This window comes from Hyla sarda, chromosome 11 (assembly GCF_029499605.1).
Source record: "Hyla sarda isolate aHylSar1 chromosome 11, aHylSar1.hap1, whole genome shotgun sequence".
Lineage (NCBI taxonomy): Eukaryota > Metazoa > Chordata > Amphibia > Anura > Hylidae > Hyla > Hyla sarda.
In genome coordinates this window covers 34396074-34408941 of record NC_079199.1, presented here as the reverse complement: position 1 = coordinate 34408941, position 12868 = coordinate 34396074, and the positions used below count along the sequence as shown (strand labels likewise).

The window sequence follows — 12868 nt, the reverse complement described above, 5'->3', positions numbered from 1 at the left end:
AGTACAGGTAAATATTGAAGAACCTGCGGCACTTGCACAAGCACCACAGCCTCTTAACTGGAGCAATGTCTACCCCAGGCCGGGCCACGCACAATTCTTATATTTCGATGACTAAACCTTCGTTGTTGTTTTTTTTAAATTTATTTTTATTTATATAATTGTACAATTATGAAGATCATCATTACAGATTTCATGATAGACTTTTTTCATCCTTCTGGTGGTTCTTTTCCATAACATACCCAGTGACCCCTCGACCTACGATGGCCCCGACATACGATAATATCAACATGCGATGGCCTCTCAGAGGCCATCGCATGTTGAAGGCAGCATCAACATACGATGGTTTTGTATGTCGGGGCCATCGCATAAACGGCCATCCGGCAGCGCTGACTACTTCAGCTGCCACCGGATAGCCATTTACTGTGCCCCGTGCCCTTTGCTGATGATCACTTACCTGTCCTCGGGGCTCCGGCGCGTCCTCTTCGGGATCCTCTGCATCGTCATCGCTCTCCATCGACGTCATCACGTCGCTGCGCACGCCGTCCCGTCATCAAATAGGAGCAGCATGCGTAGCGACCTGATGGCGGCGAAGGAGCGCGCGGATGCCGGGGAAGCAGAGGCCTTGCCGGAGCGTCGGGGACACCCCGGGGACGCGGTGACAGCGATGGACGGCGACATCCAGGGCAGTGTTGACGAGCGGTGACGGTCCGGAGCGGCAGGGACAGGGGAGTACAACTTCCTATACCAGTGGTCTACAACTCTGCGGACCTCCAGATGTTGCAAAACTACAACACCCAGCATGCCCGGACAGCCAACGGCTGTCCGGGCATGCTGGGTGTTGTAGTTTTGCAACATCTGGAGGTCCGCAGATTGTAGACCACTGTCCTATACTTTACATTGCACGGATCCCTCAACCTACGATGGTTTCAACAAACGATGGTCCATTTGGAACGGATTACCATCGTATGTTGAGGGACCACTGTATTTTTATAGTGGCATTATAGGTCAATGGGATCTATTCAGTTCCTTTACACATGGATCACACTGGGTCATCACTGTGTATGGCGCTTGATCTAGATGCGTCTTTTTTTTTTTCTTACCGATTTATATTTGATTTCTATAGTGGTTACCGCACTGCTATCCCAGGGTGGTAAATGTGACAGATGTGGGATTCCGAGTGGGAAATGTATTTCTGTGTTAATGTGATGTACAATAGAGTTTTATTCTTTTTCTTGGCAAATTTGCCAAGTGCCTTTAGGCACTGCTGTTTGTATAATATTGTATTATTTAACCATTTCCTTCTCACCCGTCTATCCATACTTGTAAATCAGCTTTGGCACTATCATATTTAAACCTTGCTGTAGGTTGCAACGGAGTCATGCAAATAATTTACTGTACATTTATTTAGGTTTTGAATATAGGTTTTGAATATTTTATAGTATACATACCATATTGTATTATCTTCTTTACAGTTATAACCTGGAGTAATAATATTTTGCTTTATATGAGCATTCAGTGCTATAGGTATTTAGTAATCACTTTATATACCGCTTGTATACTAATTTTTATATTTACAATTTTTTTAACGGGAACCGATCAGCATGAAAATGCTGTCTAATCTATCCGCATCATGTTATAGAGCAGGAGCACAGACAATGCAGAAAGATACAATATTCAGTATGAATAGTCAGTGGGTGACCCTATCATTGAGTGATTCCTAATATCAGAAGGAAATGGGATTTCAATCAGTAAGTTACAAGTTATATGGAATCTTCTTCCACAAAAGATATACACTGCTCAAAAAAAATAAAGAGAACACCTAAACAACATAATGTAACTCACACTTTTGTGAAATCACACTGTCCACTCAGGAAGCAACACTGATTGACAATCAATTTCACATGCTGCTGTGCAAATGGAACAGACAACAGGTGGAAGTTATAGGCAATTAGCAAGATACCCCCAATAAAGGAGTGGTTCTGCAGGTGTGACCACAGAGCACTTCTCAGTTCCTATGCTTCCTGGCTGATGTTTTGGCCACTTTTGAATGCTGGCAGTGCTTTCAGTCAAGTGGTAGCATGAAACGGAGTCTACAACCCACACAAGTGGCTCAGGTAGTGCAGCTCATTTAGGATGGCACATCAATGCGAGCAGTGGCAAGAAGGTTTGCTGTGTCTGTCAGCGTAGTGTCCAGAGCATGGAGGCGCTACCAGGAGACGTGGAGGAGGCGGCGCCGATGATGCTCAGCATCGCTGTACCTGCTTCCTATCTATATCAGACTTAGCAGAAGGTCAGGGCTGGCGACAAAGGTGCGTAGTCAAATAACGTAGCGGAAGGGTCAAATACACGGGCAATGCAACAGAGAATAGGAACGCTTAATCTCAGGCTAGGAGCACTGAAGAATCGGCAGGGAAGTGTGGGAGGTGCAGGGACTTATAGAGTAGTGTCAGGTGTTACACATAATTCTGGGCGTACTTGCCCTTTAAATTTCAGAGCTCAAGGGCACACGCACCCTAGGAGACTGGGATATGCGCGCCAGAGCCGAGACACAGTGGAGGAGGCGGCAGAGGACCATGGTGACGGGCGAAGACTCGCATGTGGGCCCGTCCTGCGATGCGAATCCCAGCCCCGCCGGCAGCAGGGGAGAGGGGAGCAATGCTCTCACGGCCAGCGCAAGTGGCCAGATCGCATTGTGTATCAGTGAGGTGGCTACCAGTGGTGGGACCCAGACCAATGTTAAATAAAGATGTGGCTCACTCCATTGATGCCTATGAGTATTATACCAATGCCAATAAAAGATGACAGTGGGAGAGGGCAGAGAACAAGGAAAGGGACCCTACAGTACAGCAGCACCAATACAAGTAAAAGTCCTTTAAGAAGACCTCCCTACATCTCATGCCCCCAGACTTCAATTTCCCTACCTGAAATTTGAATGTACCAGTGACTTTTGAAACCATAGACCATGTCCCCCCCATTACATCTTAAGCTTCATCATGCTTGCCTTTATCACAAAATCAATACTAGGGTACCTATATCACCTTTCAATACAATTTGCACCCAAATTTGTCTGAATGGGAGTCAGGGAATACATTATCGTATAAGGAGGCGTGTGTAGACCGATGGACGACCACCTCTGTGGGAGGTTTAATAGTAGCCTCATTAGTTGCTACCAAGCTTCCACAGAACCATGTAACTAAGAAAAGGATACAGAATTTGTCAAAAGAGAACGGCTCAAGGGCCCGTATTAGCCAGGGATTTAGGTGAAATGCTATTTAATCCATCATAGGGATTATTTAACCTCCCATACATTACCCCAAGGACTATTCCTTTAACTCATTTTTTTGTTTTGCAAGAGTTCATTTCTATTAGAAAGAAAAATGACACATTGAACAATATCTTAATATGAAATTAAGATCACTTAAAGGCTGAAGAAATAAATAATATATATACAAAACCTTGTGTGTTGAAAAAATGGATTAAATGCACAAGGACAGAAAAAGCACTGATGGAATTTGCAGTGAAGCGTAACCAAGATTAAGAAACGGCAAAAGCCAAAAGAAAAAAAAATTGACATTTTTTGGGCCGAGTGCTGTAATGAGGTTTAATGGTTTGTACTTTTTTTTATTTTATTTCTATACATGAAACGCAGGTACGTGCAGAGACATGTGGGCCCTTGGTCAACTTTCAATGGGAGTTTGACTTTAAGAAAACTAATCTGCTCAAAGTAGAAGGGAAGTTTGTAAAACTTGGCAGACTTCTCCGGAGTCTCAGATGGCTGTGATCTTTGCTGCATTTTTATTTGTTAAATGTAATTTAACCTTATTGCTAAATGTCAGGATGTTTTAGCTGTCATATAGATTTTTTTTATTTTTTTATTTCAAGAATTTTTTTTTTTAAACTTCTGTTCCCTCTTCTTAATGTGATAATAAATGGATTGTAGCCGATACCAACCTCAGATAACAGCTTTTTATGGTTAGTGTGTTATATGAATGCAGTCATTTCGCTTATTGAGTTTTTTTTTTTTCTTTTTAAACTTTAAACATTGTAGTCAGTTTACGTATTTTTTGCTGCCATTTTTCTAAAAAAAAACTGCAAAATTCTTCTGTTTTGTAAGAATTGCAACTAAAAACACAAGGTAACCACATCATATGGATAGACCCTGATAAGGAATAGATGGCTGGAACAGTTTTATAAACTGTAAATATAAGACCTCTTTTTTACATTTACTAGGCATGTTAATTATGACTATTTTAAAGATCTGCTTGCAGGCAGTGAATGGTAATATTGTAGTTTATTTCTTGAGGAATGAAACCTGTCCTTATGTTGTTGTGACACAAGTGCACTGCCCATTACAGCAGAGGACAATGGCATCAGGACAGGATTTCAGCATTGTAAAGATTAAGTGTTTCCATTCACCGATAACAAGCAGAGATCAAGTATATTAGACTTTCTACTGTAGTATTATTATTATTATTATAAGAATAAAGTTTATTTACACTAAATCAGAAAGCCTACTTTAAAAAGGAATCTTAACTCTATATCATGCTCAGGGATCAAGTGTCAAGGGGCAGTGCTGAGACACAGCCATGTGCCTTCTCCCTCTCCCACCTCTCCATGTCTTGACTGATTATTGTACAGGGCTCAGTGCAGGAAGCCAAACAGGGAGGGGTGGGGGAGAGAAGAGGCATGCATGTGCAGCTCAGCACCACCTCTATGACTCTTGAGCCCTGAGCATGCTATGCAGAGATGTGCTGTAGCTTTCTCCAAGTTGGGATTAAAGGAGTACTCCAGAATAGGAAAATTGTACTCCATACTGCCAGCAGTAAAAAAAAAATAAAGAGGTACATACCTTCCTTCGCTCCCCCGGTGCCTCCGGTAACCCACTCCGGTTTCCGCCGCAATCCTCTTCCTGGTTGCCGGTGGTCGGCGAGTCATACCACACTCAGCCAATCACCAGCTGCAGCGAAGTCCCGACTCAGACGGCGATAGGCTGAACGGCAGTGTGACATTTTCCTCCCCGACACCTGCTGCCGGGCCAAAAACATCACACTGCCGCTCAGCCTATCGCCGGCCGAGTGCTGTGTGACTCGCCGACCACCGGCAGCCAGGAAGAGGATCGCGGCGGAGACCAGAGTGGGTTACCGGAGGCACCGGGGGAGCGAAGGAAGGTATGTACCTCTTTATTGTTTTTACTGCTGGCAGTATGGAGTACAATTACTGGAAGGATTAAGATTTTTTAATAGAAGTAATTTACAAATCTGTTTAACTTTCTGGCACCAGTTGATTAAAAAAAAAAAGTTTTCCACAGGAGTACCCTTTTAACCATATACAGATGCTAAAACTGAATGTGGTTGTAGCTTAGGGTTCTTTTCGTGACTTTATCCTAGTACTATGATACTTTCTGACTATGCATTTTGGTCTGAGATAGTCATATCCAAACAAGATTTATAGATCTACCCATTACCCATCCATGATAAGGCCTAAGTACCATCTAATTCATATTAAGTAGGTGGTTGTTTAGTTGACAGCTATGTGTCCTGATTCCCCTATATGGCCATGTGTTTTCAATTGGGAAAGGAGAGAAAGATGGTGCCAGACTCTACTGGAGGCAGCTTTTCTCTATGGAAAATAAACATTTTGTGTTGGAGGAGAGCCGGGAGGCTCCCAATTGGCCAGAGGTTTAGATGACTTTTCAGTAAAGTGTATGGGGGCCTTTAAGACAGCTGATATCCATCTGATATCTTTTTTGTTTGTTCTTTTGGGGTTTTTACTATCATCTTACAAGAGTGGATGGGAGGGCAGCTGAGAAGACCGGAACAACTACAATCTAGAATCCTATTCATAATCATGTGGGACCTAAGGGTTTACCCGCTAGGTTATTTTTGCCTTAGACTGTGTATACAAGCATGATTGTATTATTTCTTTCAGGCTGTCTTATAAGACCCAGGGCAGACGACTTCTGTCACAACGCCAGTGATGTCACGTCATTTGCATGCACTGCTCTAAATATTTGTATAAACTGTTACTGCTAGAGGCTTCTACACTTTAATTTCTATGGAAATAACCTAGACCTTAAGATTAGTCATTCATTTGCCCTATGGCTCCTGTAATTAATAGCAGTCCGGTTTGTCTGGGGAGATATACTGTAAGATGAACAGATCTGGGAGGTTGGCCTCTGTTGGAAGTTTGCTCAGTACTTTGCATTGACTATTGAAGCCCATGTTAATGGCATCTAGGATTAATGCTCTGGGAACTGTACATGTATTTGTCTTATAGACAGCCAATGCTTATACACCAGTCTCCACAGTGCAGGAAGGTAAATGTGATAAGACTGAAGGCTGTTCATGTCTATGTCATATTCAGCATGAGGGCCAATTGATAACAAAATTAGGATCTGACACCCCTAATTTCACCCCAAAAACCCAGGAAAAGGTATTGACTCGACTATATGCTTAGGGTGGGAAATACATCATCCCCCCCGTCATCATCCCCCCCTGTCATCATCCAGACCCCCGTCATTAACACCCCCGTCATCATCACCGCCTGTCATCATCACCGCCTGTCATCATCACCGCCTGTCATCATCACCGCCTGTCATCATCACCGCCTGTCATCATCACCGCCTGTCATCATCACCGCCTGTCATCATCACCGCCTGTCATCATCCTGACCCCCGTCATCATCCTGACCCCCGTCATCATCCTGACCCCCGTCATCATCCCCCCCCTATATCATCACCGCCTGTCATCATCCTGACCCCTGTCATCATCCCCCCCTATATCATCACCGCCTGTCAATCCCTTCATCAGTGGTCTTCAACCTGCGGACCTCCAGATGCTGCAAAACTACAACTCCCAGCATGCCCGAACAGCCATCGGCTGTCCGGGCATGCTGGGAGTTGTAGTTTTGAAACACCTGGAGGTCTGCAGGTTGAAGACCACTGCGGCCTTAGTCATCATCCAGACACCCCTCCCCCCCCCCTTTAGTTTTGTACTCACCTCCCCTCCCGGGAGGCCCTCTTCTCCACTCTGGGCCCAGCCCCGGACTAGTGACGTTGCCTTGACGACGACGCACAGGGAAGTTCATGTGCAAGGCAACATCACTAGTCCGGGGCTGGGCCCGGAGCAGAGAAGAGGGCCTCCTGGTGAAGATGGACAGCCCGGAATTACTAACCCTCCCCACCAGACGGTGCCTGCCGCATAGATGGCCCGGAACAGCTCACCCTTCCTTCCCACGGAGGGGAGGTGAGTTGAAAACTAAAGTAGGGGGGGGGGGTCTGGATGACGACGAAGAGGGATTGACAGACGAAGAGTTCACTCGAGTATAAGCCGAGGGGAGCTTTCAGGTGCTCCGGTGGGCTGGAAAAGGTGGATACAGTCCTAGGAGAGAGTCTCCAGCCAACCGGAGTACCTGAAAGCTGAACTAATTTATGCAAGCTAAAGTCAGCAACCACCTAGCCGAGAAGTTTGTGAAGAATCAAAGTACTGTAACTTCGCTCATCTCGAGTGTTATTATTGGTTAGATTACTAGTTTTTACATAATAGTGTGGTACATGGAGAATAGTAGCACTTATCACTTTCTATAGGGGCTGCTTTCTACTTAGAAATGCATTTATTGTGCACTTTTACATAACACGTGTATTAGTGTGTAAATGCATAAATACACGGACTGAATGTTTGTTGTGCTCTATGTAATGTAAAATGGTGCACCACAAATGCATTCTACATAGAATGATAAGTATATAATGTCCCTGGTTTTGTGAGGTACGTTTACATTGAATCAATATTTTTACGTTTGGTGGGCACCGGCCAGAATATTTGCCCAGGGGCCTGCTCCACTCTAACTCTGGCTTATATAATGCCACTGCCAAAAAACACACCTATAACCTTCACAGTTCTTCTTTACCCAAAACAGGAACTTTAGATTTATCAATTAAATGTTATGTGTAAGAGATCAGAATTGGAGAAGTAGTGACCCTATTAAAAAAAATAGAAAACGGCATAATTGACCATTAGTTATTGTCAAGCAGAGCGCCACTGTCAAAAAACTTACTTCCTACACAGTTCTTCTCTACCTAACAAACAGGAACTGAAGAGCTGGCATTTGCATGCTGCTATCTGTAACATTGGAGAAGTAGTGACCCTATTAAGAAATACAAAAAAACGATTAGTTGACCATTATATATGGTCAAGGAGAAAAAAAAATAATCCCTTAGGCACGTCTTTCCATATCACTTGGTGAACCCAAGCTCCTGTCTTACACATGTGTCTGTGATACAGGGCAAATATTTTCGGAATGTGTCTCTATTTGCTCATGTCAGACTCAGGACCTCGAATACTAAAAGAGAAGTTCTCAATAGTTCCCTCAGCACATGCGGGGTCAGTCTGATGGGCTTCTAGATAGTTGCCATGGAAGAAAAAACACAAGTTGCATACTGCAGCACATAAGAGTCCATTCCAATTGCACCACAAATATATTCATGTAACTATTAGACTTGTCATTCTTTCCCCTGGCATTGACTAGAAGGGGCATTGACTTAGCAAATGGTATTATGTGCAGAAGCAGATCTGCATATTGCTGATGGCTTTGTGCATATCCTCCCTGTATCCCGGACTCTTCTGAATGGCCTCGGGCAATGCTAACTATTTCCATTAACCACAGGTGAAAGTGACTTAACCGGTTTTAGAGAAATGTCATACCCAAGTGCACATCTTCTGTATGCCTTATATAAGCCATAATGCATTCTACTTTTTAGAAAAAAGATATTTAAGAATGTTGCAACTTGTATTGTTCATCTCCAAAGCAATGTCTCACTGGAAACGGAGACATATACCACCAGCCACATTATAGCTATAGGACTATAGTGACCAGAATAGTCAACCACAGTCTGTCTTGGAGAACAGAGATTGTACGTTAGTATTTGATTGGTGTGTATCCCACCACAGAAATAGGTTGTCCATCTGACCAATCTGAATATGGACATGCTTATAGTGGGATTGGAGGAGATAGCTTGAACCTGCACACAAAGGTTGGTCCATGCAGACATTTTGGCATGACATGTAACGAGTTTTTACCAAAAAGTTTTACTTTGGTTTCATCTGACCATATGACATTCTCCCAATCCTCTTCTGGATCATCCAAATGTTCTCTAGAAAACTTCAGACAGGCCCGAACATGTACTGGCTTAAGCAGGGTGACACGTCTGGCACTGCATGGTTTGAGTGCCTGGCGGCGTAGTGTGTTACTGATGTTAGCCTTTGTTACTTTGGTCCCAGCTCTCTGCAGGTCATTCACTAGGTCCCCCCATGTGTTTCTGGGGTTTTTGCTCACCGTTCTTGTGATCATTTTGACACCACAGGGTGAGATCTTGCATGGAGCCCCAGATTGAAGGAGATTATCAGTGGTATTGTATGTCTTCCATTTTCTAATAATTGGTCCCACAGCCTGGTTCAGGTCTACAATTTTGTTTCTGGTGTCCTTCAACAGCTATTTGGTCTTGGCCATAGTGGAGTTTGGAGTTTGACTGAGGTTGTGGTCAGGTATCTTTTATACTGATAACAAGTTCAAACAGGAGCCATTAATACAGGTAACGAGTGGAGGACAGAGGAGACTCTTAAAGAAGAAGTTACAGTTCTGTGAGAGCCAGAAATCTTGCTTGTTTGTAGGTGACCACATACTTATTTTTCACCGTAATTTGCAAATAAATTCTTTAAAAATCAGACAATGTGGTTTCATGGATTTTTTTTCTCATAGTTGAGGTATATCTATGATGACAATTGCAGGCCTCTCATCTTTTTAAGTGAGAGAACTTGCACAATTGGTGGCTGACTAAATACTTTTTTGCCCCACTGTGTATAGTTTATTGCCAAATAAATTTTATTCTGTCACAACTGTGTAGTCATAGTTTATTTAAAATTTCCAGATAAGCAACATAGTAAAATAGGACATGAAAAAAAACCTTTCAAAGCTTAAAAACAAAATTTAAAAAATGGTCCTATACTACCAAATAACCATGCCTCAAGATATGAACCAAGGAGGGTCAATACCACAGAACTTCAAACTTAACCAGAGAAGTGCACATCTCACTGCTAGAGAGACCTATAATTCCTAGGCTTTACGAAATGGTCCATGCACAAGTATAAAGGATCGTGTCCCAATTGTATACTGGGTCATTTATAAAGAACAATAGTTATCTCCTGAACTCTTAGCTGCACTTACCACTCTGTCATAGTTGGCGTACAGCTGGTGTAATAAAGGTAAAGAATAACCATTCTTGCGGCAGTCAAACAAAATATAAAGATATATTAGAGCTGGCCATACACAAAAGAATACCTTGAGGTTGACCAAAATCTCTCCTGGGGTCTTATCTTCTCAAGAACAAAAGGTTTGGGCTTTGAACATGTCACGAGTCCTTCATACACATTAGGAAGGCCAACCTTTACCTAATTTGTATGGCCAGTTTAATCGTTTATGTCACCTTTACCATGAAGCAGCTCCAGTTATATTTTTTTCTTTATAGCTAGTTGGGGCAATGCCATTCCTATTTTGTTATACTAATGGTGTTTTCTTACTTTTTGCTAGCTCCTTGGTTCTTTAATTACAGGAATGACAGAATATTAGGCCTTGCTTTTTCTTGCTACCATGGTAGCAATAATACAAATGTCTTGTAACCCACGGAACAAGTAAACCAAAGACAACAAGCTAAAAAGAGAAGTCTCATCATTATTAGTCCCGTCCATGAAATCCAAGCGGCTGTCTAGAACCCTTGTACATTTTATTTAGGAGAGGATCTTGTTTACTTCTGTTTTTTGAGAAGGGGGTCTGGTCTCTGCACAAGGTAGAATGGAAAAAAAGACTCCTTAGTGCTGATGAACAACCCTGCTCTTAGGCTATGTTCACAAATTGGAATTTCTGTGTGGAATTCTGCACAGAGATTCTGCTGCAGCTCAGTCTCGTTGAATTCAATGGGATTCTGCTGCGATGTGTACACGGTGGAATTTCTGTGCCAGATGTTTCCAGCATAGAAACTCCGAATTCCATGTCCACAGAAAGAATGAGCCTGTCCATTCTTTCTGTGGACTCTGCGCGGTATGCATAGCTGCCTATGAGACGGCGCATTCCCTTGCGGTCCTAGTGTCGACATATTATGCTGTCGCCCAGAGTCTTCGGAATTTCCGTGAAGACATTCCAAAGTGTTAACATAGCCTTAGAGAGGGAAAAACAGATCATTTGCAGGAACCTTAGACGTCTGGGATCAGCAGGAACAAGGATGAGCAATCACTAAATGACCAACAAATCACATGGTTTGGTCATCTTGTGGAATATTAGTGTAATAAACCCACAAAAGTGTTTTAGGATACTGGGATATCCACCTCCAATAATTAAACAGATACAGTGGCCTCCGGGTCTGCCTTCCTGCCTGCCTACAATTACAGTGCGTACAGGCACAAAAACTATTGATAATGGCCTCCGGGTCTGCCTTCCTGCCTGCCTACAATTACAGTGCGGACAGGCACAAAAACTATTGATAATGAAAAATTCTTGACAATGATTTTCATGAATGATTATTATTGATTTTATTAAATCATTTTTTTTTCAGACCTAGTTTCAAGTACCAATGGTTGTCTTTGACCAAATACTGTAAATTGACTGTATGATAATCTATAGTTTGTAAGTTATATAACATTCTATACATTGTTTGATTACTTTCTAGATTTTATGTTCTCTACCTGCAGCAGTCATATACTTTAATAATGACATTTGAATGCTAAAAACATATGACAATAAAAACATATATATTTTTCTCCCTCCCTCTTAATAGACTAGAGCGCCTGGTTGATGTCCTACGGAAAAAGGTTGGAGCTGGATCTGTTCGGACAATGATTTGACTAACCAGGCTGTCATCGGTGGACCAGTCTGACTACAGCAATTGTACGGAGAAAAGACTGGACATAACTTACTTGACACGTCTTCATTCATTCTCATATTCACTCTTTTTTTCTTCACTGGCCTACAATCTTAATTTCTAAACCAAAGGCTGTATTTCTTCTTGGTGTGGGCCAAACTACTTTGGAGAAATGTTGGACATTCCAGGAAAATGATGCCCATTTAAGATGAGCCTGAACACCACTGCCAGACCACAGTCTGTTCAAATAGATTTTGTCTTGTATCCAAGAACAGATATTCGCAGAGCCCATCACGTTGAAAATCACGTTTCCTACACAGCCCTATGAAAGTTATTAGCATTGGAAGTCTCCTATTAATCTGTGTTTATTTTATTGCTGTACCTAAATATGCACATTAAATTGGCCATACACAAGGTTAATGTTGGCCAAACTTGTTCGCCAACTGATAGCAGATGTTGGCGGAAAGAAGGATGGTGCATATGGATTTTGACTACCTGTACGCCCCAAGAGGAGTCAGGCAGCCTACTCCATTCTTCTGCCTATTAAGAACACATGCATGCTTGGCCAAGTGTGTGTGTGTATGTGTATATGGGGGGGGGGGGGGGGGGGGGTTTAAGAGCACGAACTATTAGGAAAACAAGCATTCGTCTGACAGCACCCCCCATCCAGCCACATCCTTACCTAGTAAAGGTCCCTAGTCAGTAAAGTACTCTCAAATATATATATGGTCAATCTATAGTAGGCACTTGTAATAGTTATTTATGGTAAAGGGCTTATGCTTCCTTTTCTTCCATTGTATTTAGAATTTTGTGACGGCATTTATCAAGTGCTGTTAAACGTTCCTCATTACTCATTTTGTCCTTAAAGGGGTACTCCACTGCTAGACATCTTATCTCCTATCCAAAGGATAGGAGATAAGATGTCTGATCGCGTGGGTCCTAGGTGCTGCCCGGAGATCGCGG

The 12868-nt window shown here is 42.7% G+C and overlaps 1 protein-coding gene and 1 long non-coding RNA gene across 6 annotated transcripts in view; one reads left to right on the top strand and one right to left on the bottom strand.

Moving 5' to 3' along the window:
• The window catches only part of MIPOL1 (mirror-image polydactyly 1), a 339635-nt gene extending 327150 nt beyond the window's left edge, over window positions 1-12485 (top strand). For all 5 annotated transcript variants that reach the window (XM_056545248.1, XM_056545244.1, XM_056545246.1 and 2 more), the window contains one exon: window positions 11822-12485. In XM_056545248.1, coding sequence (XP_056401223.1) covers window positions 11822-11888 — 67 coding nt within the window. In that variant the 3' untranslated portion in view covers window positions 11889-12485. The remainder of the gene's footprint in view (window positions 1-11821) is intronic.
• Window positions 1-12868, bottom strand: part of LOC130295032 (uncharacterized) — a 100334-nt gene that overhangs the window by 37303 nt on the left and 50163 nt on the right. The gene's annotated exons all lie outside the window — the stretch shown is intronic.